The sequence below is a fragment of the Martes martes genome (assembly GCF_963455335.1).
Source record: "Martes martes genome assembly, chromosome: 12".
Taxonomy (NCBI): Eukaryota; Metazoa; Chordata; class Mammalia; order Carnivora; family Mustelidae; genus Martes; species Martes martes.
The window spans coordinates 85,749,187-85,775,523 of record NC_137900.1 but is presented as its reverse complement, the minus strand read 5'-3'; the positions used below and the strand labels follow the sequence as shown (position 1 = coordinate 85,775,523).

The following is a 26,337-nucleotide window of genomic DNA, read 5'->3' as shown; positions in this document are numbered from 1 at the left end:
ATGCTCCCCCCAATCTTCAACTTCTCCATAGTTCTTTCTGCTTTTACCCCCATTTCCACAGTGCAAGGGAAGGCAAACCCCCAAAGGTGATATGGACCTTCTAAGATAGCAGGGCTGCAGGTGGCCGTCTATCCGTCCTTCTATCCGTGTGTCCCTCCATCCTTCTATCATCTGTCCATCAATCTCTCTATCCACCCGTCTGTCTGTCCATCCATCCATCTGTCGGTCGGTCCGTTCATCCACCCACCCACCCGTCATCACCTATCGTTTGCTTATCTATGCACCCATCAGTTTGTCCATCCGTCCACCTGTCCATCTGTTTATCCGTCCTTCTGCATCCAATGTTGACTGAGACTCGATGTTGTGCTTGGCCCTCCCAGGAGAGGGCCCACCAGGAAGGAGTGACGTGCCAGCCCCTGGGAATGTCCAGAAGGACACAGGGAACGGCTGGGCTGACCGGGAGCTGCGGCTGAATCCCTTGGGGAAGACTGTTGAAAATCTGGAACCTGGCCCAACCCCAGACCTGTAGGCTGAGCGTCTCCAGGGCTGGCACTCAGACACAGCCTCTCTCGAGAGGTCCCGGGAGATGCTGAAGCCTGTCCTGGTCTGTGGAGCTGCGCACAGCCTCCCCCAACCCCCGACCTGCTTTCAGATGCTCAGACACCTGGGGAACAAATGAACGTGCGAAGCGTTCACTGAGGGCCACCTGGCCTATCCCTGCTGGGTACTGGGTCCTCATGTCCCCACTCCTAGGCAGATTCTCCAGGCCCCCGGACGCCGCCTGCAAGCCTTAAAGTTGGGGTGTTGGTGTTTTGCCCGCTGTTCCTTGGACTCAGTCTGTAAAACCCGCTTTCCAGCCCGACAACAGATACTCAAACATTATGAAGCACAACGCACAACTTGCATGAGTTTTCAAGATAAAATGAGACACTTCAAAGAAATTCCAAGCTTGCAGCAGGGCCCCGAGGAGGTAGCCGCAAACCCCAGGGGAGCCGCGATTCTGGGGAAGAGTGGGAGAAGTTGACAAGAGGAGGAGCCCCCTAAAGGCCTCACCGGGCTCGGGCCCCAGTCCTGCCCCAGGAGCCCCAGCCAAGCAGCCGCACAGAGTCCGGAGGGGCTCAGGTGGTCCAAGCCCCTTCTCGCAGCCTCCCCATCGGATCCCTGGACCCGCCAGCTCCCGGCCGGCCCCCTCCATCGCTCCCCGCAGCGGGGGACGGGGCTGGCATATGAGACAGGAGCCTAGCAAACCCCGACCTTCCCAGCGCCAGCACCCCGGCGCCGTCTTTGCCTAGAACTCCCGGATTTCAAACTGGGTGGATATCAGAGGAGGACGTAGGACCTCAAAGCGGAAGCTGATTAAAGAGGCCGCATCCGGGAGACAAGCCACTCCTGTCAAAACAAACTTTGCTGCGTCTGGAGATGCTCGCCGTGTTTGAGACGTGTTCATTAGATATGAAAAAGGCAGAGATTTCACACGAAGGAGAGGCTGGCATCTGTGGGCCGCACCACTTCCCTGCACGGCGGTCTTGAAAACGGCTGGAGAAACATGGGGTCCCCGCCCGACACCCCCCACTGCAGGTGTGCCCGGGCGCTGGGACCCTGTGTGCAACCTGAGCGGCACAGGCCGGTGTGCGGATGAGGGGCTGCACGCACTTCTCTCCCCAGCCTCAGTTTCCCCATTGGGGTCACAGATGGGTTGCACTCAAGGGTCCTCAGAGTCCCCCCTTTCACCCTTTGGAGCCTTGGTTTCCCTCCCTAGAAAACAGGGACAGTGCAACTGACCCCACATGTGCAAGGGGAAGGCCCCGCGGAGCCCCGGAGGGTGAGATCAGCTGCGGACAGGGGGACTGCGGGTGGCAAAGGGAGCAGGGGGACAACGCGGGAGGGAGCGAAGACCAGATTCTGGAACCTGAGCGGCTGGGCCCTGGGATCTGCATTGTTGTCTGTGATCCGTCCTATGAAACTCCCCACCCCTACCACCCACCAGGCCCCCCATCCCACGGGTCCTCCCTTCCTCTCTGCCCCCAGTGGCTGCCCCCGCCTCACTGGCCTGGACCACGCACTGGCTTAGCCTCCCTGTCCTGCTCTTCCCCCCGCCTTCCTCTGCCCCCCACACCAGACTGGCTGCTCATCCCCCATGGGGGAAAGGCTGTGTCCTCAGCTTGGCAGGCAAGGCCTCTCCGGACTACCCTTGCGGCCCCCACTCTGGCCCTCTGGGCGCATACACACACACGCACGCACACGCACACCCCTACCAGGGTCGCCTGTGTCACAACACGTCAACGGGTCCCCCTCAAACCACCAGCCAGCCCTACGCTGGGCGGCCCTTGGCCCTGGGATGGGGGGAGCCCCGCCCCGGAGGAAACACTGCACTTTCCTCAGCGTGGACTAGTTCTGGATTGTTACATCCGTACAAACATCTGCTACATCTAGTTCCCACACCGAGGGTCTCCAGCGGAGCCGCCCATCGGGTCACACGATGCTACAATGCTGCAATTCTGGGCAGCACCCCATTATCCACGTGTCGGGGTCTCTCTTGAGGTGAGGGGGTGTCTTGGATGTCCCCTCACGGCTCTGGCTGGAGCACCCTGCAGGGCATCACACAGCGAAGGTGCTCCCCTCGTGGCACCTGGGGCTTCCTCCTCTGTTAAGGGGCACAGGGGCCTTCCTGGGGAGCGGCCCGGGGCCCGGCCCGTGCCCTGCTAAGTGGACAAGTGAACGCACAGCTGAGCTGTAGTCTGTCTCTCAGCCAGGCTCTATGCTTCCTTTGCTGGCCCCTGGAGACTCTCTTGCCCTCCCTGGCGTCGGCTCATCCAGGAAGAGTCTGTGCCCTGAAAATGCCAGGGGTGTGGCAGACAAGCCAGGTGCCTCTCGCCAGCCACGTGCCACCTCCTGGGACCCCGCCTCCTGCCAGGTCAGCGCTCAGAACCTGGATCCACCTCCCGAAGCAGGTTTTCTGGGCCAATGGTTCCCCAGCGACCCGGGCCGCAGGGATGGGAGGTGTAGCCCTGCTCCCCAGGGCCCACCAGGGGCTGAGCATGGGCAGGCTCCGAGGAGTTGCCAGCGTGGCAAGGACGGGACCTTTCCTCCTCCTTCTCTGCTGCCCAGAACAAGCCCCCAGAGTCCCAGGCGGCTCCCGCTGGGAGGGTGGGTGGGCTCCTCGCCCCCGGAATGTCTGGGCGTCCAGTGAGCTCAAGCTCATCGGGACCCAAGCCCACCTCCCAGCACACTGTGGCTCTGCCCGGAGGGGAGATGACACCCCATGGGCCTCTCCTCCCTGCTAGCCAGGTGACTTACAGGGGATGTGGTATCCCTCCCTCTGGGCCTCAGCGTCCTCGTCTGTCAAATGGAGATCAAAAATCTTGTGGGATGACTTTTTTTAAAAAACAGAATGTTTTCTCAACATCTTTTAAGCCTTGTCTTTTTCACTGAGTCACCTCTTTGGTGAGGTTAGTGACCAAAGAAAACCGAAATAAAGGACAGTCCTGGGGGGCGAAGATGCAGCCCCAGGCCCCCGGCGGGTCCCAGTCTAGGAGGGCACTTTAGAGATGGGGAGCCCAACACCGTGCCTGTACACAGCGGGCCCTTGGGAGACGGTTCTACCCACCCCTTTACCAGTCTACCGCGGGACTGACTGCCCCTGTCCCCGCACCGGTCTGCAGGCCTCCTCAAAGCAGGGAAGGCTGCATAATCTAGTCCCTAGGCCCTAGCCCAGGATCAGGGTGGTCGGCTCGGAGAAGGGAGAAGGATGGAAGCTATGCCCTGTGGTCGGGCCAGGGGTTGACAGCGGGAAGCCAGCGCACTCTGACCACTGAACCCGATGAGGCTTCCCCCGATCGGACCTGTTCCCCAGCCCCGAGAGGCAGGGTGAGGCCTCGCACTGCCCAGCCCTGGGCCCAGCCTGGGGCCACCCTGTCACTGCTCCCGAACAAGCGGGGCCTGCGCTCCCAGCCCTACCATTTGTCTTGCAGCTGCTGCCGTGGCTCGGAGCGAGACACTTGCTTGTAGCTTGTGAGCTGTGTATAGGCAAATCTTTCATTTTTCTTTCATTACGCCGGCGTGTACTGTCACTTAATTTTTATGTATGCAATCCTTCCTGACAAATATGATCTGCTGCCTGGTAATTCGTCTGACGCTCATTCTGCTCCACGCTCTAATTACGGCTCCTATTCCTGACACCGAGGCAGCCGCTCTGCCACCGCTGGGTACCGCACCTGTCAGCCCGGCCATGGCATGACTAATGCCCTTTCATGCCAGCCTCGTGTTAGCAAATACAGGGGCGGGAAGGGGGCTGGGGGAGGGGGGAGAGGCAGGAGGGGATGGGATTTGCATAAGCCTTGCCAGGGGTCAGTGGCCGGGGAGAGGAGGTAGTTGCCAGGGCAACGTGGCTGCCCTCCCCTCCCCAGCATCCCCACATAGTAGGTGCACAGGTGTGGCGGATACATAATTCACGGCCACGCATGGAGGGCGAAGGAGCCTGGACCCCGCATCCTCACGGAGTCACAACGCAGTGGCAATTAGTTCAATCTCTGGCCCGACCAAGTGTGTGTAGAAGGCTCAGTTGGCTGTTTGCAGACCCTCACGGTGGAGAGGGGGCCTTTCCCCCGCGTCTGGGGGATTGTGTCCCGGGTTTCAGCTCTGGGCTATGCTTGTGGTGGAGCCCAGCCCTCGGTTCTGAGAGCAGGTCCTGGGAGCAGGGCCTGGCTGTGCTCCCTGCAGCCTCTCAGCTCGGGGGCGGGGGGGTGACTCCTGGACACGGGTACACGGCCCCCAGGAGGGCTCCTTCCATCCGTCACTCAGCCGGGCTGCTGCTCGGAGGCCTTGGAAGAGCCCGGCCTAGCGAGCAGCCTTTTCCCAAGTTCCAATTCTTTCTCATTAATATAATAAGTGCACCAGTCCGAGTCGATAAACTCACCCTGTCGGACGAGCCCGTATTTGCGCCCGTTCCTAATGATGTGATCCTAACGGGCTCTGACGAGCGCCGCAGTCTCTGCCGTGGAGGGACGGAGTGGAGGGGCCTGACTGACAGGGGACAGAGCCAGTGGCTTGAACTCTTCTCTTCTGCAGTTGCCCTTGAATTTCTGACCTTTTGAAGCTCTTAAACCAGAGAGGTAAACAGTGTCAAACTCACCAAAACACTTGGATTGTCCTAAGGAAGGGTTGGAGGGGACTGGGGAAGCCAAGGCTTCTTCCCAGCACAGTGGGCTGGGGGCTGCGCAGGGAGAGCCGGCACCACCCTCCCAGGCCCAGCCCCGGGCTTCCGGAGGAAGCGTGGGCTCTGCAGGAGAGGCCGGTGTTCGAGTCCTAGCTCTGCCACTACGTCACTGGGAAGAATCAGTCCAGCTCCTGGGTTCTAGATGCCTCGTTTGCACAAAGGATCTGACGGACCCTTGTGGCTGTTGGAGGTGTGAGCACGGTGCTATAAACTCCGGAGATGGTGGGTCCTGCACGAGCTCTCAAACCCCACCCCCCACACTCAGATATCCACACACTCGTGTGCACACGCATGCACACACACTCGCTCACGCCAGCCAGCAGCTCGGAGCTGTCGAGTCCCAGTTAGCACCTCTCCCCTGACTGTGCGCTTTGCCCCGAGAGCCCCTCAGCCCTCGGGAGCGTATGGGCAGTGACAGACTCCACCAGGAGAGAGTGTCTTCCAGAAAGCACCTCTGCTGTCGCCAGCAGCTGCTTTCTGTACTCCCGGCGTGCTGCAGGCACTTGGGGGGAGCGTGGGGGCCCGGGGGCTGGAGCCACTCAGGGCAGAGAAAACCATGGGGGACGGGGTGGGTTCCGAGGCAGGCGCTCAGCCTTCGCACGGGAGCTCCTTCCCTGGCTGACGCCACCTTGGAGAGCCAGGAACCGGCCGGGTGGGGGCAGGACGGACGTGCCCGCCATATCTGAGTCCTTCCCACCTGGCTCTGGCTCAACGCCGAGATGCCCTGCTGTCATGCACTGGGGACCCTATGTCCACGTTCTGTGGGGGGCTCTGCGGGTTTCTCTATCCTAATCAAATGCAAACGCCTCGTCCTCCACCATTCCGCAAGTCATACCCAGTCACATACTGCTGTATGGATTCTGAACTGGGCATCGCTGCAAGTACTCCGAAACCCACACCTGCCCGAGTGTGTGCCCAAGTCCAGCCCTCGGGTGCTCCCGAGCTCCTGGAACGGTGCCAGCCCGGCAAGCTCAACACTTAGGCCCCCCCCCGCGTCCTGCAGCACCCCTGTGCGCCCTGCCCTCCAGCTCACCGGGTCCCTGCTCCCTGTCCCCATGAGCTCCCTGGCACTCTGTCTCCTCCTGTTGGGTGAGAACTTTGTCCCTGAAGCTTCAAAACTGCCTGTTTCGAAGCCAAAAACTGGAAATAGCTCTAGTGTCCCCCACCAGGCAGAGCAGACCGAGTCCCACGTGGGGGAACATGACACAGCAACGAGAAAGACGGACGGCTGCCTCGAACCGCAACAGAGCTGCGCAGGATGGGCTCTGCCGTCCTTTCTGGAAGGGGCGTGGAGCAGGGTGAGGGTGCAGCGGAGCCCCACCCAAGGCTTCTCAGGGCCTCAGTTTACCCACCTCTGGGTCACTGGTGTGAAGAGGTAAGCGGGATCTACGGCTCAAGAAGGCATTTTCTGGCATTAACGAACCAACGGCTGAGTGGGGAGAACGCTCGCCTCTCCCCACGTGGTCAGGCAGGACCTCCAGCCACTGCTGAGACGCGGGACAGGCCTCCTTACCTAGGGAGTGGGCTGCGGTGGTCTCGGAGCTAAAGAAGCGACCCAGGCCAAGGTCACCAAGCTTCACAACCCCCGTGGCTGTGATGAACACGTTGGCGGGCTTGATGTCTGCGGAAGAAGGGGAAAGTGGTTAGGGCGCGGGGGTGGGGGGGCGGGACGGGCTGCACGGAGCACCGTGGCCGTCCTCAGGGGCTCCGAGCGCGGGCATGTGTGGGGCCCCGAGCTGGACTCGCTGATGCCCCTAAGGATGGGCACCGTGCTCGACACCTGCCTGGCTGGGTGACACGAGTGTTTCCACCTCCTCGTGGATGTCCCCAGAGCTACAGAGAGCAGAGGCAATGGGGCCTCCCGGGCCCCAGGGGTGCCTGGCCTCCCCCCGACCGCCTCCCCCCCGCTGAGGGCCTGCGGCTCGGGGAGAGCCCCGCACGTACCTCGGTGCATCACGCGGCGGGAATGCATGTGTTCCACGGCGCTGCACAGCTGGGCGAAGTACTTCCACACCGTCCGCTCGGGGATGAGCCGCTTCTGCTTCTTAAAGTACTGCGGGGGGCGAGGGGTTACAGGTCTGGGTGACGGGCCGCAGGGCAGGGCCTCTGTCCTGTCCCCAGGGGCAGCCAGCACCCGGCATGGGCTGGGTAGGTAGGCTCCTGAACCCACAGTAAGTCTGGGATGAAGGGGGACATGTCCCCAGCTGTGCTTCAGCCCAAAGTGCTGTCCACGGTCCCCCGGCAGCCCCTGGCCCCGCGCTGACCTCCCTGAGGCTGGGGCAGCCTGGGCCCAGAGTGTGTGTGTGTCCTAGACGGCTGTGCTGACCGCACCCTGAAGGCCGCTCACAGTCAAGCCTGCGCAGGCATTTTCTAGACGCATGCCCTTCTCTTCCCACAGCCCGCTGGGGAGCTCCCTGTAGCAGGGGGCCGGCAAGGACGGTCTCGGCCCCAAGCCCCAGCCTGGCCCAGACGGTGGGCACCCAAGGCTCAGTGGGGAAGTCGCAGCCACCCCAGCAAATCTCAGGGTGTGCCATGGTTCACCAAGGCAGCAGGGACCGCAAGGACATGGCTTGACATTCTTCAACGGACCCCCGAGTTTTGACAGGCCATTAACCGACCTCATTGCCTGAAGAAACGTATTTAATGCTCCAGAAAAGCAAACCAAAGCCCAAAACCACCCAAGCTGCCCTGAGCGTGCTCTAAGTAACCAAATGCCCTGGAAGGAGCGAATGGAGAACAGGTCGTCGTCCACGTCCCTCTGGGGAGTCTCCTGTGTGTGAGAGCGGCGGGGGCAATGACGCGCGCACACCAGGAACCTGAGGACCAGGTTGTTGTCCAGAGGCTTCTGGCCTCAGAACAACCATCATTTCCAAAGCAGCCAGCGGCAAAGCCATAGGCCCACTGGTCCTGGAGCTGCTCTGGGACTGACCCAGGACACACGCCTGGCCAGGGGAAGGGAGTGCGGAGAGGAACACAGGAGCTGGGGTAACATCTCCCTAGCACCTGCCTGGTGCACCCTCCGTGCTGGGCCCTCAGCAGGGTGACGGCTCCCATTTTACAGATGAGGAAACTAAGGGCCGCTCAGGGGCTGGTAAGGGGCAGTCACAGCCCACCCCGGGCCTTCAGCCTACAAAGGCCAAGTTCTCTCTCTCTTTTATTTTTTATTTTTTTAAAGATTATTTATTTATTTATTTGACAGAGAGACAGAGATATCACAAGAGGCAGAGAGGCAGGCACAGAGGCAGGCAGAGAGAGAGGGGCAAGCAGGCTTCCCGCTGAGCAGAGAGCCCGATGCGGGGCTTGATCCCAGGCCCCTGAGATCATGACCTGAACTGAAGGCAGAAACTTAACCCACTGAGCCACCCAGGTGCCCCAAAGGGCCAAGCTCTTAACTTTAACTTAACTTTAACTCGAACATTAACTTCGAATGACACCAGTAACCATCAGATGAGCAACTGAGCTCAGAGAAGTTCAGAAACTTGATTGATGTCACCCAGCTGGAGCGCCAGAGCTGGGACCAGATCCAGGCACTTCCAACAACAGGACTGGGACCGTGCTAGCTGGAAGCCCATGGTCTGGCAGGAAAGCCCCGGAGGCTCTCCTGAGGCTCCATTCTGGGAGGGGGACCTCACAGATGAGTGAGGCTACAGCCCAGACTGCTAGCGCGGGACCCCAATCGCCCCCAGGCCACCCCAGGCTTCCGTGGTGGGCTGGGCTGCAGCGTTATTTACGCTGTGATGTTGGTTAATCCTCATTACAGCTTTGAAGCTCAGCTGTGAATGGTGATTTTCTAAATGTCACGTCCTGTAAGTGCCGTGTGACATTTAGCGGGAAGGCGCAGAGTCTCTGGTGGGTGTTGGGGTGGCGGCAACTCTCAGCTTCACTGTCCATCATAAATAATGCTGGCACCGTGGCAGTGGTGGCACTGCTCGGCCTGAGGCAGCAGAGCCCCTGGGATGCAGGGTCTCCTGGTCAGCAGCCTCCAGGCAAGCCCAGCAGGGCGACCGTCGTGCAGCGGCAAGCCACAGCCCTCGCAGGGCCCCGATCTCCCCCTCAAGCCCAGAGGCAGCCAGAGAGTTAGAAAGGCCTGGGCAATGGAGCTCCTCCCAAGCCCCAGGCACTGCGTTGGGTATATTACAGATGGGGAGACTGAGGCATAGGGACCAGCCCAAGGGAGGAGGGTTGAGCAGCTGTGTCTGCCTCCAGACCGAGGGACTCTCTCCTGCCCCGCCCTGCTTCTCCGGCTTGCTGGGGGCAGCACCCAGCCAGGCCTTGCAGGTAAGGGGCCTGGAGCTGCAGCAGAGGGAGGAGGAGGCAGGAGGCAGGAAGGGGCAAGGGCCCCATGACCGTGGGCGAGGAGGAGGCCCTGTGCCAGGAAAAGAGGGCTCCTGAGATGGGGCCAAGAAGCCAGAATGCTGCCCCAGAAGCCCCATGGGGGAGCAACTGACTCGAACCTTGGGCTCATGGCCCCAAGGAGGCCAGGGAAATGCACCGAAGGGGAGGAAAGCTGGGGAGGGGGCACTGCAAGGTGCGGGACACCCATATGTCTCCCTCCTCTCTTTTCCCCCGGAAGGAGCCTACACTCAGCCCCGTGGTTCCCACAGTCCCCAGCGCATCCCCAGGACAGAGAGGGAAGCAGAGCTTTGTGGGCGACGGGTTTGATTTGCCCAGTCACTCCTACCACCCCCCCCCCGTTTGACCCCAGTCCCCACCCTGGGGACGCTGCAAGGAGCCTGGGGTCGGTGGGGGCCTTAGTGGGGAGCACCCTCACCATGGGCCACACTCCAGGGCCCTTCCTCTCTCTCCTCTCCATCTCTTGTCCACTACCTCCGTCCCCATCCCCCATCCCTCCTCTGCTGAACATCTAGCCTTTCTTCTAGAACACAACGCTGACCATGTCTACTCCCCACCGTGAGTCCTAGGAAGCTCCCTACTGACCTTGAGGCAAAGTCTCGAATCCTGGGGCTGGACGGTGAGGCCCTGGGTGGCTTGACTACCTCGCCTCCCTCTCAACTCCTGCCTCCACCTCACCCAGGGCTTTGTGGACCCTGGACTATTCGTGCCCCTGGGCTCTTGCACAAGCTGTTCTGCCACTAGACCGCTGCTCTTCTTGCAGGTCTCAGGTCAGGTGTCACCTCCTCCAGGAAGCCTTCCTGGGCTCCCATAAGGCCCTGAACTTGGCTCACTCACACCGGCTGGTGACTGTCCATCTATGGGTCTGCCCTCCTGTTAGAAGGCGAGCCCCCTGCGGGCAGCACCCATGCCACGGTCTCAGCACGGGGGCTGGCACACAGCGTGCGCAGGGTGCATGCGTGTTCGGCAGGAGAATGACATGAAGGAGAATGGCAGTGGGGGTGGGGGAGAGAAGGAGGAACTGAGACATGATAGAGCACATCTGTTCCCACCAGGGATCCGTGCGGAGATTAACATCCCTGCAAACACATTAATATGTCAACGAAAATATAAAAGCAGGTGATAACAGCTCAAGTAATGCCGCTTCCCAACGACGCCCCAATTCCTAGGAGCCAAATTTCAGAAGAGCAAGCGCGGAGCAATTGCTCAGAATCCCCAGCGCCTGGTGGGAAAGACGGAGAATCCACGTCTGGCCCCGTTTGCAAGTGTTGCTGGGAGCGCGGTGGGGGCGCCGGCATCGCTGGCCGTGCTCGGGAGCAGTGGGGAGGCTGATGGGGGGGCCCACAGTGCCCGCATGCAGGCTGGCCAAGCCAGCAGGGAGCAGGCTCTTGAGCTTGGGGGCCCACACCGAGGCTGTGCAGCCTCAGGCAGGGAACTAAACCTTTCTGAGCTTGGATATCTGAGGGCAGTGTGCACTCGGTGAGTGAAATGTGTGCTCGGCATGGCTGTGGCTCAGATTGGGTGCTCCGTCCATGGGGCTGGGATGGTTCCCAAGTCCAGACTCACAGTGGGCCTGGTCCTGGGCCCCAGGAGGAGGGGCGCTGGGGTCAGAGCACTGCGGGGGCTGCCGTGGGAGGCAGAGCAAGAGCCAGACCCTGCAAGTCACTCAGCCTCTCTGAGACCCCTGGCCTTGGCCATGACACGGAAATGAGGGTGTCCCTCAAGCGCTGGAGGGGCCCCAAGGTAATCACTCTGCTGCTGGTGTCTGGAGGGTCACAGGCTGGGAAACAGAGCTGGGCCACATAGACATGGCTTTGTCCCCCACGTGACGGGGCATCCTTGGGTGAGTCTCAGCATTTCCGGGCTCGGTTTTTCCTTTGGGAGGTTGGATGCACGACACATTTCTCCAGATTCTGTCAGCTGGGGTTGTGACCTAACACAGGGTACTATCCCCATTCCTTCTGTGAGGCAGAAGTGACAGGCTGTGGGACGCTAGAGGACTGCTTTCTGTCCTTGGCTGGACCTCTCCCAGAAAACGGGGCTGGAGCTCGAGGGGGCACTCGCCAGGCTGGGGGGCTGCCTGACCCTGGGCTCTGTGGGCCCTTGCACCACCCCCCCCACGGCTGCTGGCCCGCCAGGCACGCTTACCTTAATCATCTGCGACAGGTCCCCTGCGTCGGCCAGCTCTAGTACAATGTTCAGCTCATTGTCCTCAATAAATGAGTCCAAGTACTTGATGATGTTGGGATGGTTCAGTTGCTGTCCAAAGAGAGAAAGACAGGGAGGCAGAACCAGTGAGGGCCAGTTCAGCCTCGCGCCTGCTCCGTGCTGGCTCCCAGCCGGCCCTTGTTAGCCGAGCCCTGGCTTTGCTGCAGAGAACAGTGCCTGGGAGTCAGGGAGATCTGGGCCACCCTGGGAAAGCCCTTCTGCATCTCTGAGTCTCAGTGTTCTCATCTGTATAATGGGCACGATGCGCTGAAGGGCAGTGGTAAGGACTGGATGGGCTGAGACCCCTGCAATGTCTAACATGGAGACTGTCCTGTGCTGAGACTCCACGGACACTCCTGGACAGGATCCTGCTCCTCTTCCTCCTCGCCCCCCGCGACCCTCAAGGTTAGGGCCCCCGCCCTCCTCCCCCTGCTCTAGCACTGGGCTCAGCGGGCCTGCAGCTGGTGCTCCCCAGTGTGTCCATCTCCCTTCCTCCTTCCCACCCTCCATTTGACACACCCTTGTGAAATCTGGAAAAACCCCAACCATTCCTGGCATGAAAGCTGTCCTGAGTGCTTAGCTCCGCGCCGAAGCCCGGCCTCTGGCCCAACCACCGTGGTACACGCATGTTTGCCAGATGGGACAGCACCCCACTGGCTGGAAGCCAGCCCCCGCCTGGCCGAGAGGGGACAGACCCTGGCAACTGCTTATAATGTAAGCTGACGGTTTCCACCAAAACGATTCCAGGGTCTGGGAAAACAGAGGGGACTCCAACATTCTGCCAGAGCCGGGTCGGCCAAGTCCACAGGGGCGCCCATCAGCCGACAAACAGAGGCCACCTTAGCACACATTTTCTAGAAGGCCTGGAAGTTGCAGTGAGGGGGACGTGTGTTTATGCTGTGCCGACCTATGCCCGCCTTTGGATTCTAAAATGAGGGGGGCCTTGGGAGAGATCACGTGGCTCTGCCGTTCCCCACTTTTTCTTTCCCCCCACTTACTCAAGCCAGCTCTGGATGGCAGGCACGCCTCAGTCAGACCCCCAAGAGCCGCAGATGGCCTCTGTCGCAGGACATGTGTCTCCTTGAGCTCCACTCCCTCTGCTGGAGTCCTCAGGCCCCTGCTCTGGGTCAGCCCCTGACCCGGGTTGGGCACACTGGCTCCTCCCGCCCCCACAGCCAGCTCCTGCCCGTCTCAACCGGCTGTCCTGCTGGGCTGCCCTGCAAACATTCTAATTCTAGTTCCAGCTTCTACATTTGGGTCTATGATGCATTTCAAATACATTTTTATGTACGATGTGAGGTAGGGGTCCAGGCTCACTTCCGTCCATCTGGACGGCCAGTTTTCCCAGCACCGGGGATTACAAGTCTTTCTGTCATCCACTGAATTGGTGTGGTGCCTCTGTCAAAAAATCATCTTACCCAGATGTTGTCTTGAGGTCTCCCTGGAGCTAACACTGCTCATCACACCAGCTGCCCTCAGAACACATCGCATTCCAGATGTATTTCTCATTTACAACAAGATATCAGAGTGAATGGAATGTGGCACTTGGTAAAGTTGGTCGCTTTGTTGTTGTTGTTGTAAACGCTAGTCCCCCCCACCATCCCCCGCTCTGACACCGCCCCCTCCTGGGCCTCACCTCATGACTTCCCTGGGACACCGCACACCCTTCTCAGGGAGGAATCCCAGAGACGCGCCAAGGTCATCAGCAGGTCGGGCAGATGACTTAGAAAAACTGGAGGGGGTTTGGGTGGGAATTAAGGCTTCAGTCAAAGGGGCTGTTCCCTCCAGGTGTGGGCTCCTGGGGAGAAGATGGGGAGGCCTCTCTCCCTGCTCCAAGGGCAATGCTGAGGAGAGTAAGACAAAGTCTCCCTCGAATACCCGGCCGGGCACAAAGGCACAGACTGGGGCAAAAAGGGACCCCAGAGGTCAGGTGAGGGAAATCCCTGAGGCCAGAGGGAAGGGGTTGACTCTGGGACCATGCTGGGCCCAGAGGCTGGTCTGGTCACCACGGACCACTGTCCACCTAGAGCCCCCTTCTCAGCCTGTAGTCTGTTGGTGAGCCCAGGTGTGTAAAGATTTGTTTGAGTGAGAGACAGTGCGTGCACATGCACACACAAGCAGAAAGGACAGAGGGAGAGAGACTCTCCAGCAGGCTCCCGGACTAAGTACAGAGCCTGACGCAGGGGTCAATCTCCCAATCCTGAGATCTCAACCTGAGCTGCAACCGAGTCAGACACTTCACTGACGCCCCTCCCGTGTGTCTTAAAGTGGACAGGCTTGGGCCAAAATATAAGAAGTGCTCCAAAGGTGCGGACTGCTTGGCTTCTGGGGTTTGTGGGTGGGGGAGGGGCAGCCGCTCTGGCTTCAGGTATCTGGGGTCCTAGATCCATCTCCAGTGTAGTTTCTCCTGGCAGTATCGGCCACCCTCTTACTCCCCTGTGTCGCCACAATCCACACCCATCCCTCTCCTTACAACCTGCAGCTCCACAAAATGGGGCTGTCCCTGAGGCCCCGGGCCAGGCCTGGTGGTGGTGGCAGCTGCCAAGGGCTGGATGCTGGCTGGGGGGGAAGGAAGGCAGAGGTGACAATAACGGGCGCAGCTTCCGTCTTCGAATCTCTGTCCCACCTGCGGCCCCTCTGGGATCTGCTACAGTGGTCTGTCTAGAATGTGTCTCCCCTGCTGGCTGCATCCTTGTGTCCAACGCTCGGGGGTGCCCACAACCCTGACGTGTGACACATGATCTGTGCTCGTCTTCCAACAGGGCCCACCGCCTTCCCCACATCTGTCGGCCTCTGCACTGGGAGGTTTTGGGGTTTGGGTCCTGGCATGAATGAAGCAAACAGTGTCACCTCACAGCCCCTCTGAGAACTGTGTTTCCCTTTGTTTTGCAGGAAACACCTCGTGCCCGGGGAACGTCCTGTTGACTTCCCGTGGGCAGGCTGGGGAGCTGGGAAAGCACTGGCGCCGAGCAGCAGATGTTGTAACTGTGAGGACCCGGGTTGCCTGTGACAGAGCTCCTACCACACGCCAGACGCGACACCGAGTTCTTCCAGCCCAACTTCTCACGAACCCCGAAAGCGGAGGACAGGACGGGTGTCATCACCCCCTTCTACGGATGAGGAAACCGAGGCCCTGAGCATCGATAGCAGTCACACAGCTAGCGACGGAGGGGCTTGCTGACCTCTCGAGCCACAGTCAGTGGCACGTGGCCACACGGCAGCCCAAGGAGGGACAGAGCCCCCCTGCCCCAGCAGGCCCAGGTCACACCAAGTCTGGCCCCCTTCACTGGAGCCCCGGGGACCGGGGACACGCGGGCTCAGTATGTGCGCACACATAATTCCTTCCTCGCTGTGAAGGGCACACGTGCGTTCTTGGCCACAAGAAGGGAGAGAGTGTGGGTGACCGGGACAGCCAGTCCCCAGCGCTGGGGAATCAGTCAGAGTCCTGAGATCACACCCGGGGCCCAACGTTGACTGTCACATAAAATTTAAACCATGTTATTTGAAGGGACTTTTTGGACCTGTGATAGCTGGAGTTGACGACTCCTCCTGATAAGCCTCCCTGTGACCCCATGTGGCCGGGGTCCCCTCCCAGCGAGGGCTCATGAGTCCCAGGGGGCCCCATACCCGCTGCTCTCAGCCTCTTCAGGGGCTCTGCTGTTGTTCCCACATTCGAGTCCCACCTCCTGAGTGTGGCATCCAAGGCCACCACCGCCTGGTCCCGCCAGTTGCTCATGGCCAGGACCCCGGCAGCAGGCTCCTGTCAGCTTCCAGATTCTGGGACTGGACCCTGACCTCCGCAGGACTTCTTCTGCACTCCCTGGGCCCAGGGCAGCCAGCCTCACCCCCACGCGGGTCACGCGGCTGGGCTGCTGGTCTGCTCTCCACTGCCTGGGAGTCGCTGAGGGCGGGGATGGGGCCCGAGAGCCCAGGGCAGACCCAGCAGTGCAAATGGGTCGTCCGGACCCCGCGGGAGGGTGTCCATGTCCTCGCCGCCAGCAGCTCCACGCGCCGGCAGCTGTGGCCCAGCCCTCCACCTCGAGGAAAGGGCCAACGCCGAGTGCGTGCCTGCTGGGTGCTCCACTGGGCTGGGCCCTCTTCAGACACTATTTAATCTTCTCTAACTGCCCATATTCCACGTGGCAGATACTCTCACCGCTGAGCAGATAGGCAAACGGACACTCCTGGAGGCTCTGTCACTTGCTTAGGGTCCCGGGGCTTGGAAATGAAGACATCAGGATTTGAACTCGGGCTCCTGGGCCTCTGAAACCCATCCCATTCCTCCTTCACCATCACCTCTGCGAGCCCAGGTAGATGCCTAAGCCTGGGGAACAGGGAGGGATCTCCAGGAGGGAGCAGCCCTAGGCAGGGGCTGAGTCTAGTCCAGAAAGTTCTGTTGTCTCTGACTCTGAGGAGACCAGTGAGGAAGCCAGCAGGGGGAGGGAAGGAGAGAACACCATCCCCCACCCCAAGGTGCCCTGGCATGTGTGTCCTTCATGCAAGCCACCCCACACGTGTACATCCTGCCTCCTCTTTGGGGAGGCCTGGAAAGAGCCCAGCAGGGTGACGACCCGGGTCCCTCAGGCACCAGGAACCCTGGGCCACACACCTGGCTTTGCGGCCTCTCCACCATTCCGGGCCGGCCTCGCTGAGTCCCCCGGGGGGAGCTTCTGCTGTGTGGCAGTGACTCGGTGCCCTGAGGGTGAAGGCCTTTGGTGCCAGGCGCTGCCATCCGTAAGCACAACCAACATGGGGTGAGGACAGAAAGTCTGGGGGCGCCACGAGGGCTGGGCAGAGAGGTGAGGTGGGGCCCCCACTCACCCAGCCATGAGAAAGCCACCTGCGCTCCAAAGGCTGTTGTCTCGGAACCTAAGAGGCCCCTGGCTGTGGTGGCCATGAGGTGGCCCGGTCTGGGGACCAGGCCACCTCAAGGAAGTGAGGGGCTCCTGCTCAGCCCAGGGTGCTCACCTTCAGGAGACCAATCTCCTTGACGCAGTCCTGCCTGGCTTTGGCGTCCATCATCTCGAATATCTTGAGCCAGAGGAAAAAGAGAAAGACTGGTTAACACCCAGCTCCCTGAGCCCCCACTGGGAGCCACGAGGACTGGAACTCCCAAAACCCATCATGGCACAAAAAAGCAGGACAAAGAGCCAGGCGAGCCCCTCCTGGAAGACCAACGGGTCTTTTCCCAGCAGAGGGGCCCGTCTCCCCTCCAGTGGCCTGGAGCCCCGTGTGGTTTGCAGTCTGCAGACCGGCATGGAAACCATCCCAAGGGTCTGCTGCCAGGCTCCCCACCCGGGGCAGCGTCTGAGGCACCTTCTCTCTCCTGGGCCTCTGTGGCCCAGGCTGTTAATCCTATTCTTAAAGGACAAATGATCAAAGTGAGGTGTCAGGGAAGCTCTGCGGGAGGATTTAAAGCTCCTTCCTGAGGCCAAGCCCAGTTCAAACGGGCCCAGTGGCCCTCAGTGAAATGCCTTCTGGCTTCACTGTGCTTGAGCCCCGTTCCTACGTTCCTACGTTCCTACGGAGGCCAGGAAAGGCTCTCAAGCCCAGAGGCGAGCAGCAAGTGTGGGGCCCAGGGTGAGCAGGTGCGGGTCCAAGTCTGAGCTCCCCGTCAGCTCGCTCTGTGGGCCTGGTGAGATCGATACTCAGGCCTCTGCAGCTCTCCTGATCTGAAAAATGGGGTGACCACCCTCACCCAGCAGGCCGTTCTCAAGGCATGGCCCAGTATACAGTGGTGCTCAATGTACGCTCATTTTCCTTTTCCTTTATGGCTTGCAGTGAGCTTTCAGCAGCAGCAGCCCACCTAACCCTTGCCATGGCCCATACAGTAGGGTCCTGATTGCAGGGGAAGGGGACGAGAAGGAAGGGGCGGGAACTGGCCCAGGGCCACCATGTTTAGACACAGAAGCCGGCTCCTGTGACCGGGCTTTGACCCCACGAGGGAGATGGCTCACCTGCACCTTCTTCAGAGCCACCGTCTTCCTGTCCAGCAGGCAGGTGGCCTTGTACACCTCGCTGAACTGTCCTCGGCCTATCTTCTTCTCGATCTGGAAGTCGGCCAGCGAGCAGCGAAAAGACAGGGTGTTTGGGTGCCTCTGGAGGAGAGGGACAGAGGGCATCAGCGGCCACCAGGCCGCAGTGGGGGGCCGGGACCTTGGCAGCCGGGCCCCCTACAGAACCCGGCGACCCCACCTAGCTCCTCCAAGGTGAAGGAAGGACTGTGACTGCCAGTGTCACTGCCAGAGACTTTATCGCCCCCCCCAGGGGCTGTCCACGCCACGACACCCCCACTCTGCAGTCAAGACCCCGAGGCTGCGGGTTTCCACCAGCCCTCGTTACCTGATCGTTCATTAGACTGCCTGTTTCTATCTCCTGCTCCCAGAAAGGTGAGTCCCTGGGGCCAGGGCCTTGTCCACCCTGTTCACTCCTGAATCCCTTGTGCCCGGGTCAGAGCCAGCAAGAACAGGGGCAATTAAGGGGTGAAGGAAGTGATCTGTCAAGGTCACACAGCGAGGGGGAGGCCCTGCCGGGTCCCCCTGGCCCCATGGCCTTCCACGTGTAGTCCCCGACCCTGCCCCTGCAAGCCACTGTCAGATGTGGCAACTTCCCCCTCCTGGGGTGACTGCTCCCATCTCGACTTGAGAAAACCGGCTTCTGTCTGCAGCTTTACCGTTCTGAGCCCTTGTATGGAGAAACAACCCCCTTTACTGTGACAGGAAGAATCCAGATGCTTCGTGCCAACTCGCCAGGGGCCCGGGCTGAGACCAGCCTGGAGCAGTCAGACCTGCCCTGGGATGGAGCTGCTGGGCGAGGGACCCCCTCCCTGTTCCCATAACACACGTGCGACACGCTCTGGGAAGAAGGAGAGGAAGGGGGGCAAACTCAGGCCCTGGAACCCTGGTGGGGGGAGGGAGGGTGCCGCGGCTCAGTTCTGCCCCCCTTCCTGCTACAGCCCCCACTCCCCACTCCGGGGCAGAGATCACTGCCGCTGGGGACCCTCTGGGCTGGGAGCAGTGCGAGGACAGGGTCTCGCGTGTAGAAGGGCTACAGAAACATCTGCGGAGTTTTGTTGGGGATGTGGGGGTGGGACAAGAAACACCGAGAGCCCCACGGAGGCAGGAAGGAACAGGTCTGCATTTCCCGATCTGAAAAGGCCTCTTCCAGACTGGGGCCGGAAGCACCCATGGGGGTGGAAGATCGGGTATTTTATTGGGCTGCGTTCTGGAACTCTCCTTAACCCGAATCCCAACCTCTTAGACAAAGAAGCCCCGGCAGGAGCCTGGGGAACCCTGTGTGACCGGCACCCTGTCAGGACGTCTGTTCTTAATCAGCCTCCATGTTTGCCTTCTTTGTCTTTACTACACCAATGGGTTCAGTTTCTTTTCTTTTCTTTTTTTTTTTTTTTTAAGATTTTATTTATTTATTTGACAGAGATCACAAGTAGACAGAGCAGCAGGCAGAGAGAGAGGAGGAAGCAGGCTCCCTGCTGAGCAGAAAGCCCGATGCGGGGCTCGATCCCAGGACCCTGAGATCATGACCTGAGCTGAAGGCAGAGGCTTTAACCCACTGAGCCACCCAGGTGCCCTCAATGTGTTCAGTTTAAACCGTGAAACCTGCAAAGATGAGGGAAAACGCACGCCATCGCGGCACAGGTCAGTAAACTTAAAATCCCGGTAACTCAAAGTCCTCACTCCACGACCACCTCCAAGGCCTTTTAGACCCCGCTCCTCGCACCTCTGCGATCCTGCTGCTTCACTCCCTTCTCCCGCCCCCTCTGCTCCTTCCACACCAACCATCCTCTTCCGCTCTCACTGGGCCTTCTGTCCGGAACGGCCCTCGGAAGCCTCACCGTTTCTGTCCCTTCCACAATTCTGGCTCATCTTCCTTCTTCATTACTACCTTCCAGGATCCCAAATACCGTATTTTACGTCGTGACCTTGTCTGTCTCCCGACCACCTGCGGGTATGGCTGGCACCAGGGTGCCTGGTGTGCGGGAGGCACTCAGGAAACATTCGAGTGAATACATATTCACAGGTATGCAGATGGTGCACTTTTTAAACATCCAGAATCATGAGAACACGTTACTCTAAGACTGGCTCTTCCCTCTCTCGGTAACTGATGGAGATTGTCAAATGACAGGGATTTAAATAACTGTACAGTACACTATATGCTCTCCGGTAAGCTTGTTTCCAGTCTGTGGTCACCATAAATAATGGTGCAATAAACATCCTTATGTCTATTTCCTTACGTGTATTTCCTGGGTCCCCGGCTGGTGATCTTGGGGAGTGACCCAAGCCATTCCCACTCTGCCCCAGTTTCCTGTCTGCAAGGCAGAGGTGTGGAAGCATGTCTGTCTCACAGGGTCGCTGTAAGGATCACGTGAGATCGCCGAGCTCCCCTCCACCACACAAACACACAGTAGGTTCTCAGTGGTCCTTATGACCAACCAGCTGGGGCTGGAGCAGGAGAGAGGGCCCCTGAGCAGCTACTCCTCACTCCCACTCTCAGCCTTTCTGAACCGGCTCAGACCCAGCTCTGTGCCAAGGAACTCCCTCCCACTGCCCCCTGCCAGGAGTGAACGATGGAAGTCTGAGACACGAAGCCCGCTGCCTCCTTCCCTCAGCAAGGTAAGGGTTGGGCCAACCTTGACTCTGAAGTCTTGAGGCCTAATTACCTCCCCTGGTGAGGGATTTGAAGCCGATCCCTACTGGGGGCTGAGCAGTGGCGGGGGTGGGGGGCGGCGCAGTGATGGTGGAGGAGAAAGACCACCTTCTTAGCCAGCACACGCCAGCATCTGTCAGGTAAGTTCTTAAATAAGAGCAATTAACCCACCTGTATACTAGGCTCCCATTTAAGAAGAGTGAGCATTTATTGAGCACTTACTGTGTGCCGTGCACTGTACAGAACACTGCCCATGACCCCATAAGTAGGCATCACCATTATCCCCATACTTCAGGAAACTGAGTCTTGGAGGGGAGGCAGGGACTGGCTCCAGACCTCACAGTGAGTCGTGGGAGGGATCTGACCCTGGACTGGGGACTCTGCAGTCTCTGCCGTTGAGCTCTACCAGGTGACCTCCCAACTCCGATTCGTCCTCTGCATTTCCTTCACGACCCCATGACTAGCCAGGACTATGCTTCCTGACTCAGTTGGCTTCTCTCTTCCAGGAACCTCAGCCCTTGCCCCCCAAACACAGGCCTCTCCAAAAGTACACCCCATCTTCGTCCCTTCCATGTCCCCTGAGCACAGGTGTCTGACCTGCCCAGACCAAGAGCTCGGGGCCTGTTTGTCCAATGACACAAAGGAACGTGCTCCAAATAGTCCAGCGCGCCGTGGGCCTTTGGGATGCAGCCACTGGCCCTTCCAAGTGGGGGCGAAGTCCCACCCCCTCCAAAGAAGACAACCTCCTCACACCCGGAGGGATCACACTTGCCCTCGAAGCTGCTGGGACGCCCATGGGGTGTTGGGCACCTACCACGCAGCAGTTCAACGCCAGCAGCTCACACAGGTTTTGTGACTGAAACCACTTCACGCCCTTGTAAAGCAAGGCTCCTTCATCCCATGTCATACAGAAAAGAACGGAGGCGCAATCACACGGCTGGTCCGTGGGGAGCTGAGACCTGGACTCCCCAACAGACCCCACTGCTGCTGCCCCAGGACACTCCCCGAGAGGACAGGGGACATCCCAGCCGGCATCCCGGCATCCCCAGACTCCAGTCACACATCTGCATATGCAATGACCCAGATTTGCATTTCCGGTCACAACCCATTCGACCTAATTAGAGGAATGAGCTGCTACGCTGGGCCAGGGGTTCCTCCCCCTGCAGGCAGCACCCTGTGGCAGTGGGACAGTCTGGGCAGGCTCGGGGACACCGGCATGCTCACAGGGGTGAGGCTCACAGGTGGGGTCCTGTCCCCCCCCATGCCCTCTGTTTGGGCGGGGGCAGCACAGGGCACAGGGCGCGGTGCCTGAGCCAGTAGGGCCCAGACTGTGACGTAACTCAGGGGCTGTGAGGGCAAGAGAAGATGAATGGAGTTCTTGGTCCGTAAGACCAGGCGTTTCCCCACTGCCACCTCCGAGGGCTTCCTCCACTCCTCCCTCAGCCCTCAGCGAGCTCTGCTCTGGCCCCTGTAGCCAAGTGAGTCCAGGGGGACATCAGTGATCTCGGCCCCGGGGTTTCTCTGAGGATTCCGGGACCTGAGGTTGGCACCAAGGGTCTGGGAAGCTCTGAGCTGGGGGCCCCGAGCGGCTCACACTACGCTGGCTCGAGGGTGGTAATCCCGATCGCCTTTCTGAAAACTGCTCTTCTCGCTGTCTGCACTGGCCCCTGTTCCGTCTGCAGCCCCATGCTGGCTCCTGGGGAAATGAACACCAGCCCGGGGGTGGCATAGCCTGGCAGACGGGTGACTGCCGCTCTGGCTCCCTCAGTGGAGACACTGACACTGGGGAGCAGAGGGAGGCCTGGGTTCAAACCCCAGATCTGCCACGCGCTGGCTCGGGGCTGTGCACAAGCACTCTGCGCCTCAGTTCCCTCCCGTGTACAATTAAGGTGATAACGGTGCCCCCTTCCGAGGGCTGCGGGGGGGGGGTGGGTGGGTAAGCAGGTTACCGAGTGAAGGCACCGGGGAGACGTTATGTGGCTGTTAACTGTCATTAGGGGTATCGCCGTTGCTCAGTGTGCAGAGCGAGGGCTGGGGCCGCTGCACCTGCCTCCCAGGGGGCTGGGGACGAGCCGAGGCAGGGAGCTCTCAGGGGCTGTACCACCATCCCCACCCCTCTGAGGGTCTGCTGGGGCTACTGCCAGCTCTGGGCTCTTCAGCTGTGAAAACTAAAATGAATTTGGAGATCTAAGAATAATATGGATGACAGCCATGACGTTAGATGCCATGCTGGCGTTTCAGAGTAGCCCATCTCACTCAGTCTTCACGGCCCCATTTCACAGATGAGGAAGCTGAGGCTCAGAGAGGTTGTTGACCCATCGTCACCTGACTGCAGTAAAGCAGGGAGGTGCCTGTGTCCCTGTAGCCTTCTGACATCACTGTCCCCTGCGCGGGTCACACCCAGGACTGTTAGGCAAGGGACCGTGCTATACAACAAGCTCGCCTCACCTCCCTGTCTAGGGCTATGCTGTGGGCCACTCGCAGGGAAAATGCTGGCAGAAGCCATTTCTGGCTCCTTACCTGCCTTCTCCAGCATGGGAGCCCCCTCAGGTCTCCCCCAGAGGAGGGGCAGGCGGGTGGAGAGGCTGGGAGGAGGCGGGAGGGACGCTGACCGCAGCGGGCGGAAGGAGGGGGTCTGCACTGCCCTAGCCATGGAAATGCCATCTCAGAGAGAGGAGGAGCCTCGGGGAGCAACTCCCTGGACCACAGGAGGCTTGGCAGAACCAGGAGCCAAGGAGAGGGCCAATGTTCCCAGGTCACCTCTATCCCCAATCCCACCGCCCCTCCCCCAGGGTGCATCAAGGCTGGAAATGGGTGTGAGGGGGCCAGTGAACCACTCTGGAAAGCTCAGAGAAACCCAGGCTCTCTTCTCCAAGTCAGATCAAATTAGGCCACAAACACCTCCCACCCCATGCTAATTTAAGTTTAAAATGTTTGAACCACAGTAAGCCTCAGCCATCGACAAATCCCTTTAAAAAAAAAAAAAAAAACAACAAAAAACCAGGAGCATAAAATCACATGTTAAAAGAATAAAAATGCATTCGCCCAATTAATTTCCTGAAATCTCATTAAAAAATTTAGCCTGACTAAGTCAGACTTCTGACCTGAATTTTAATCATCTTTACACTGAATGGGTCTTTTTTTTCCCTGATATTTGCAATGCATCATTAATTTTAAGGCAACTGTTTCTGTGATTTTAAAAAGCATACTTCATCAGAATGACATTTCCTGTAAACGAATTTCACCTTTAAAGACATCTGACACCGTGTATAGGGAGTTCTAATGGATTCGGTGTATGTGTATACGGTGATGGGTTTTAAGTCTGTGTAACACAAAAGAAGGGCAGGGTTTACACAGAGTCCGTATTGTCAGGCTCTTTACAAGGCCGACCCCACTCAGCTCTCCACAATCTGGCTAATTTCAAACCCAAAGCTCATCTTCCGTCTCACAGATCTGGGGGCAAGAAGGGGTGCCATGGGTCCACGGGACGTGGAGACCCCTGGCTCTGCCCCTCAGGACCACAACGTACCCGGTATTTATCTCGGTTACCTCCCCTGCCCTAGCGAGTTCTGAATAAGGCCTGGTTCCTGGCTGGTGGGAGGATGGGATGAGGTAAGAGCCAGGTATCATGCTATTGGGACAACCACCGCCATGACCGTCCTAGCCTGGAGGTCTCACTCAGCTCCCAGGGCCATCAGCACATGGGAAGAGCGTGCAAGGTGCCCAAAACAGGGGAGTCACCTGATAACAAAGCCTAGAATCACCTCAGCACAGTGGGTCCCTCAGGACAGTTCCTGCTGGCTGAGCTCAGAGAAAGCTGAGCTTACACATACCCAAGAGAATCTGGGGGTCCGGCCCCAATGACTAGCCAGCCGAGATGTGAAACGTGAGAATGGTAAGGAGCATCAGTCAGAAACCTGGGTCCACCCTCGACTCTGCTCTCCCTTAGAGATCTTCAGTTACCAAGTGTACTTGGTTTCATCCTGCAAGTCTCTGGAATCTTCTCTCCGCATATCCAGCCATTTAAGACCATGGAATCATCTCACCTGGCGGAAGGCAGTGGCCTCCTCATCTCCTCCTATTTTCATCCTACTCGTGCCACGAGTGCTGGCAACCAGTGATCTTTCTAAAATGCAAGCTCCCTTGTCCACCTGAACCCACTAACGGGCTCACCCCTCATTCACTATAGACTCAATTCCAAATAACGCAGCCTTTCACACAGACCAGCCATTCCCCATCCCAGCACTGGTATTTATTTATTTATTTATTTATTTATTTTTAAGATTTTATTTATTTATTTGACAGACAGAGATCACAAGTAGGCAGAGAGGCAGGCAGAGAGAGAGGAGGAAGCAGGCTCCCTGCCGAGCAGAGAGCCCGATGCGGGGCTCGATCCCAGGACCCTGGGATCATGACCCGAGCTGAAGGCAGAGGCTTTAACCCACTGAGCCACCCAGGCGCCCCATCAGCACTGGTATTTAAACACTTGCCTAACCTGACTGGTCCTGAACCTTCAGGCCTGGCTCCTTCCTCTTCCCGGGACAGCCACCTCTCCCTGTCCTGCCCCAAATCATCACCAGCCCACCTGTCGTCTCTCTAGAACCTTCCCTGCCCCACCCCACCCTCTGGGCTCCCTCAGCGTCTGCCCACCCCTCTGTGGGACCCTGCACCTTGCACAAGGCCCCACTTCTGTGTGGGGCAGAAAGGAGGCAAGAAACGAGACAAGCATTTGCTGAATTTACAACATGTCAGCAAACACTTCTTGGATTTTAACAGCTGTTAATATGTGGTCATTAAATCTTACCTAATTACCAACACTGCTTTGGGAAGATTCTCATAAAGGTTTTGGCCTGTGTGATTCAGATCTAGAAGCAGCCGCCCCATCCTGAGAAGTAAGGCACATTCCTTTTTCTCTGAACAGGGTCCAATGTAACTGAACTTGGCACGCCCCACGCAGGTTTGCAAAGACTTTCCAGATGGAAGACACATTAACCAGGCCATTCTCAGACAAGAGCACCTTTCCCCTTCTTGCAAATTCACATGACTCTTAGTGGGTCAGCTCTGTTTCATTCCTGATGAAAACGCTCTGCAGAGAAGTGGTAAAATCCTAGAGCATCCGGCATTAGAGCTCTTCCCCTCAATTACATGCATGCACTCATTCACGCCTTTGAAACCTCAGTAATTTCACTTGTGACTCCACCGGGTTCGGCAAACATATTTTAATAAGCGGACAGCTCTCACAGCTAGAAAACTCTCAGAAATGATAAACCACCAGCCTTGGGCACAGAAACTTAACAAAACCAGTTTGAGTGGTTGCTAAGTGGTCCCTTCTACACTGTGGGCATTTCAGCTCTGGGCTCCTGAGCCACGAACACAAAAATGAAGGTTCAAAGAGAAGAATGAAATCAGTGGCACACATTTCCTTAACACCCACGACATCAGACGCCATCTCACTTAGTCTTCACGGCCCCATTTCACAGATGAGGAAACGGAGGCTCAACTCATTTACCAGCTGTTGCCTGGCTGGTAAGGGCTGGAGTTGGGATCCGAGCCCCGCCTGGTTTAGACGGAGTGCGGTATTCTTGCCATCGAGGGCCCCAGCTCCTTTATCTAAGGATGATTTCAGGGAAACAGCAGGGCCTCCTGCCTTCAAGGAAAATGCCTCTGCTGTCAATCTGAGGTGTTTCTATGTCCCGAAACAGGCAAGATTGGGGCCACAATGTCTCCCCAGACGGTGTTTAAATACCTGCCCTTTGTGAGCCGAAGAGAGAGGAAGCGCCCGCCTGGCCTCATTCCCGCCCCGACCCAGGCCATGCTGGTGTCTACACGGCTGCGCACCCTGGTTCGGCAACCCCGGCCAGATGCTGGTGGGACACAGGGCTCCTTTGCCCACGGCC

General features: G+C 58.8%; 1 protein-coding gene across 1 annotated transcript in view; it reads right to left on the bottom strand.

Moving 5' to 3' along the window:
- The window catches only part of NEK6 (NIMA related kinase 6), an 83,266-nt gene that overhangs the window by 16,006 nt on the left and 40,923 nt on the right, over window positions 1–26,337 (bottom strand). Inside the window, exons 3-7 of the mRNA XM_080820439.1 lie at window positions 17,734–17,874; window positions 16,745–16,807; window positions 11,717–11,827; window positions 7,160–7,268; window positions 6,729–6,836 (exon numbers count right to left, since the gene is read on the bottom strand). Coding sequence (XP_080676565.1) covers window positions 6,729–6,836; window positions 7,160–7,268; window positions 11,717–11,827; window positions 16,745–16,807; window positions 17,734–17,874 — 532 coding nt within the window. The remainder of the gene's footprint in view (window positions 1–6,728; window positions 6,837–7,159; window positions 7,269–11,716; window positions 11,828–16,744; window positions 16,808–17,733; window positions 17,875–26,337) is intronic.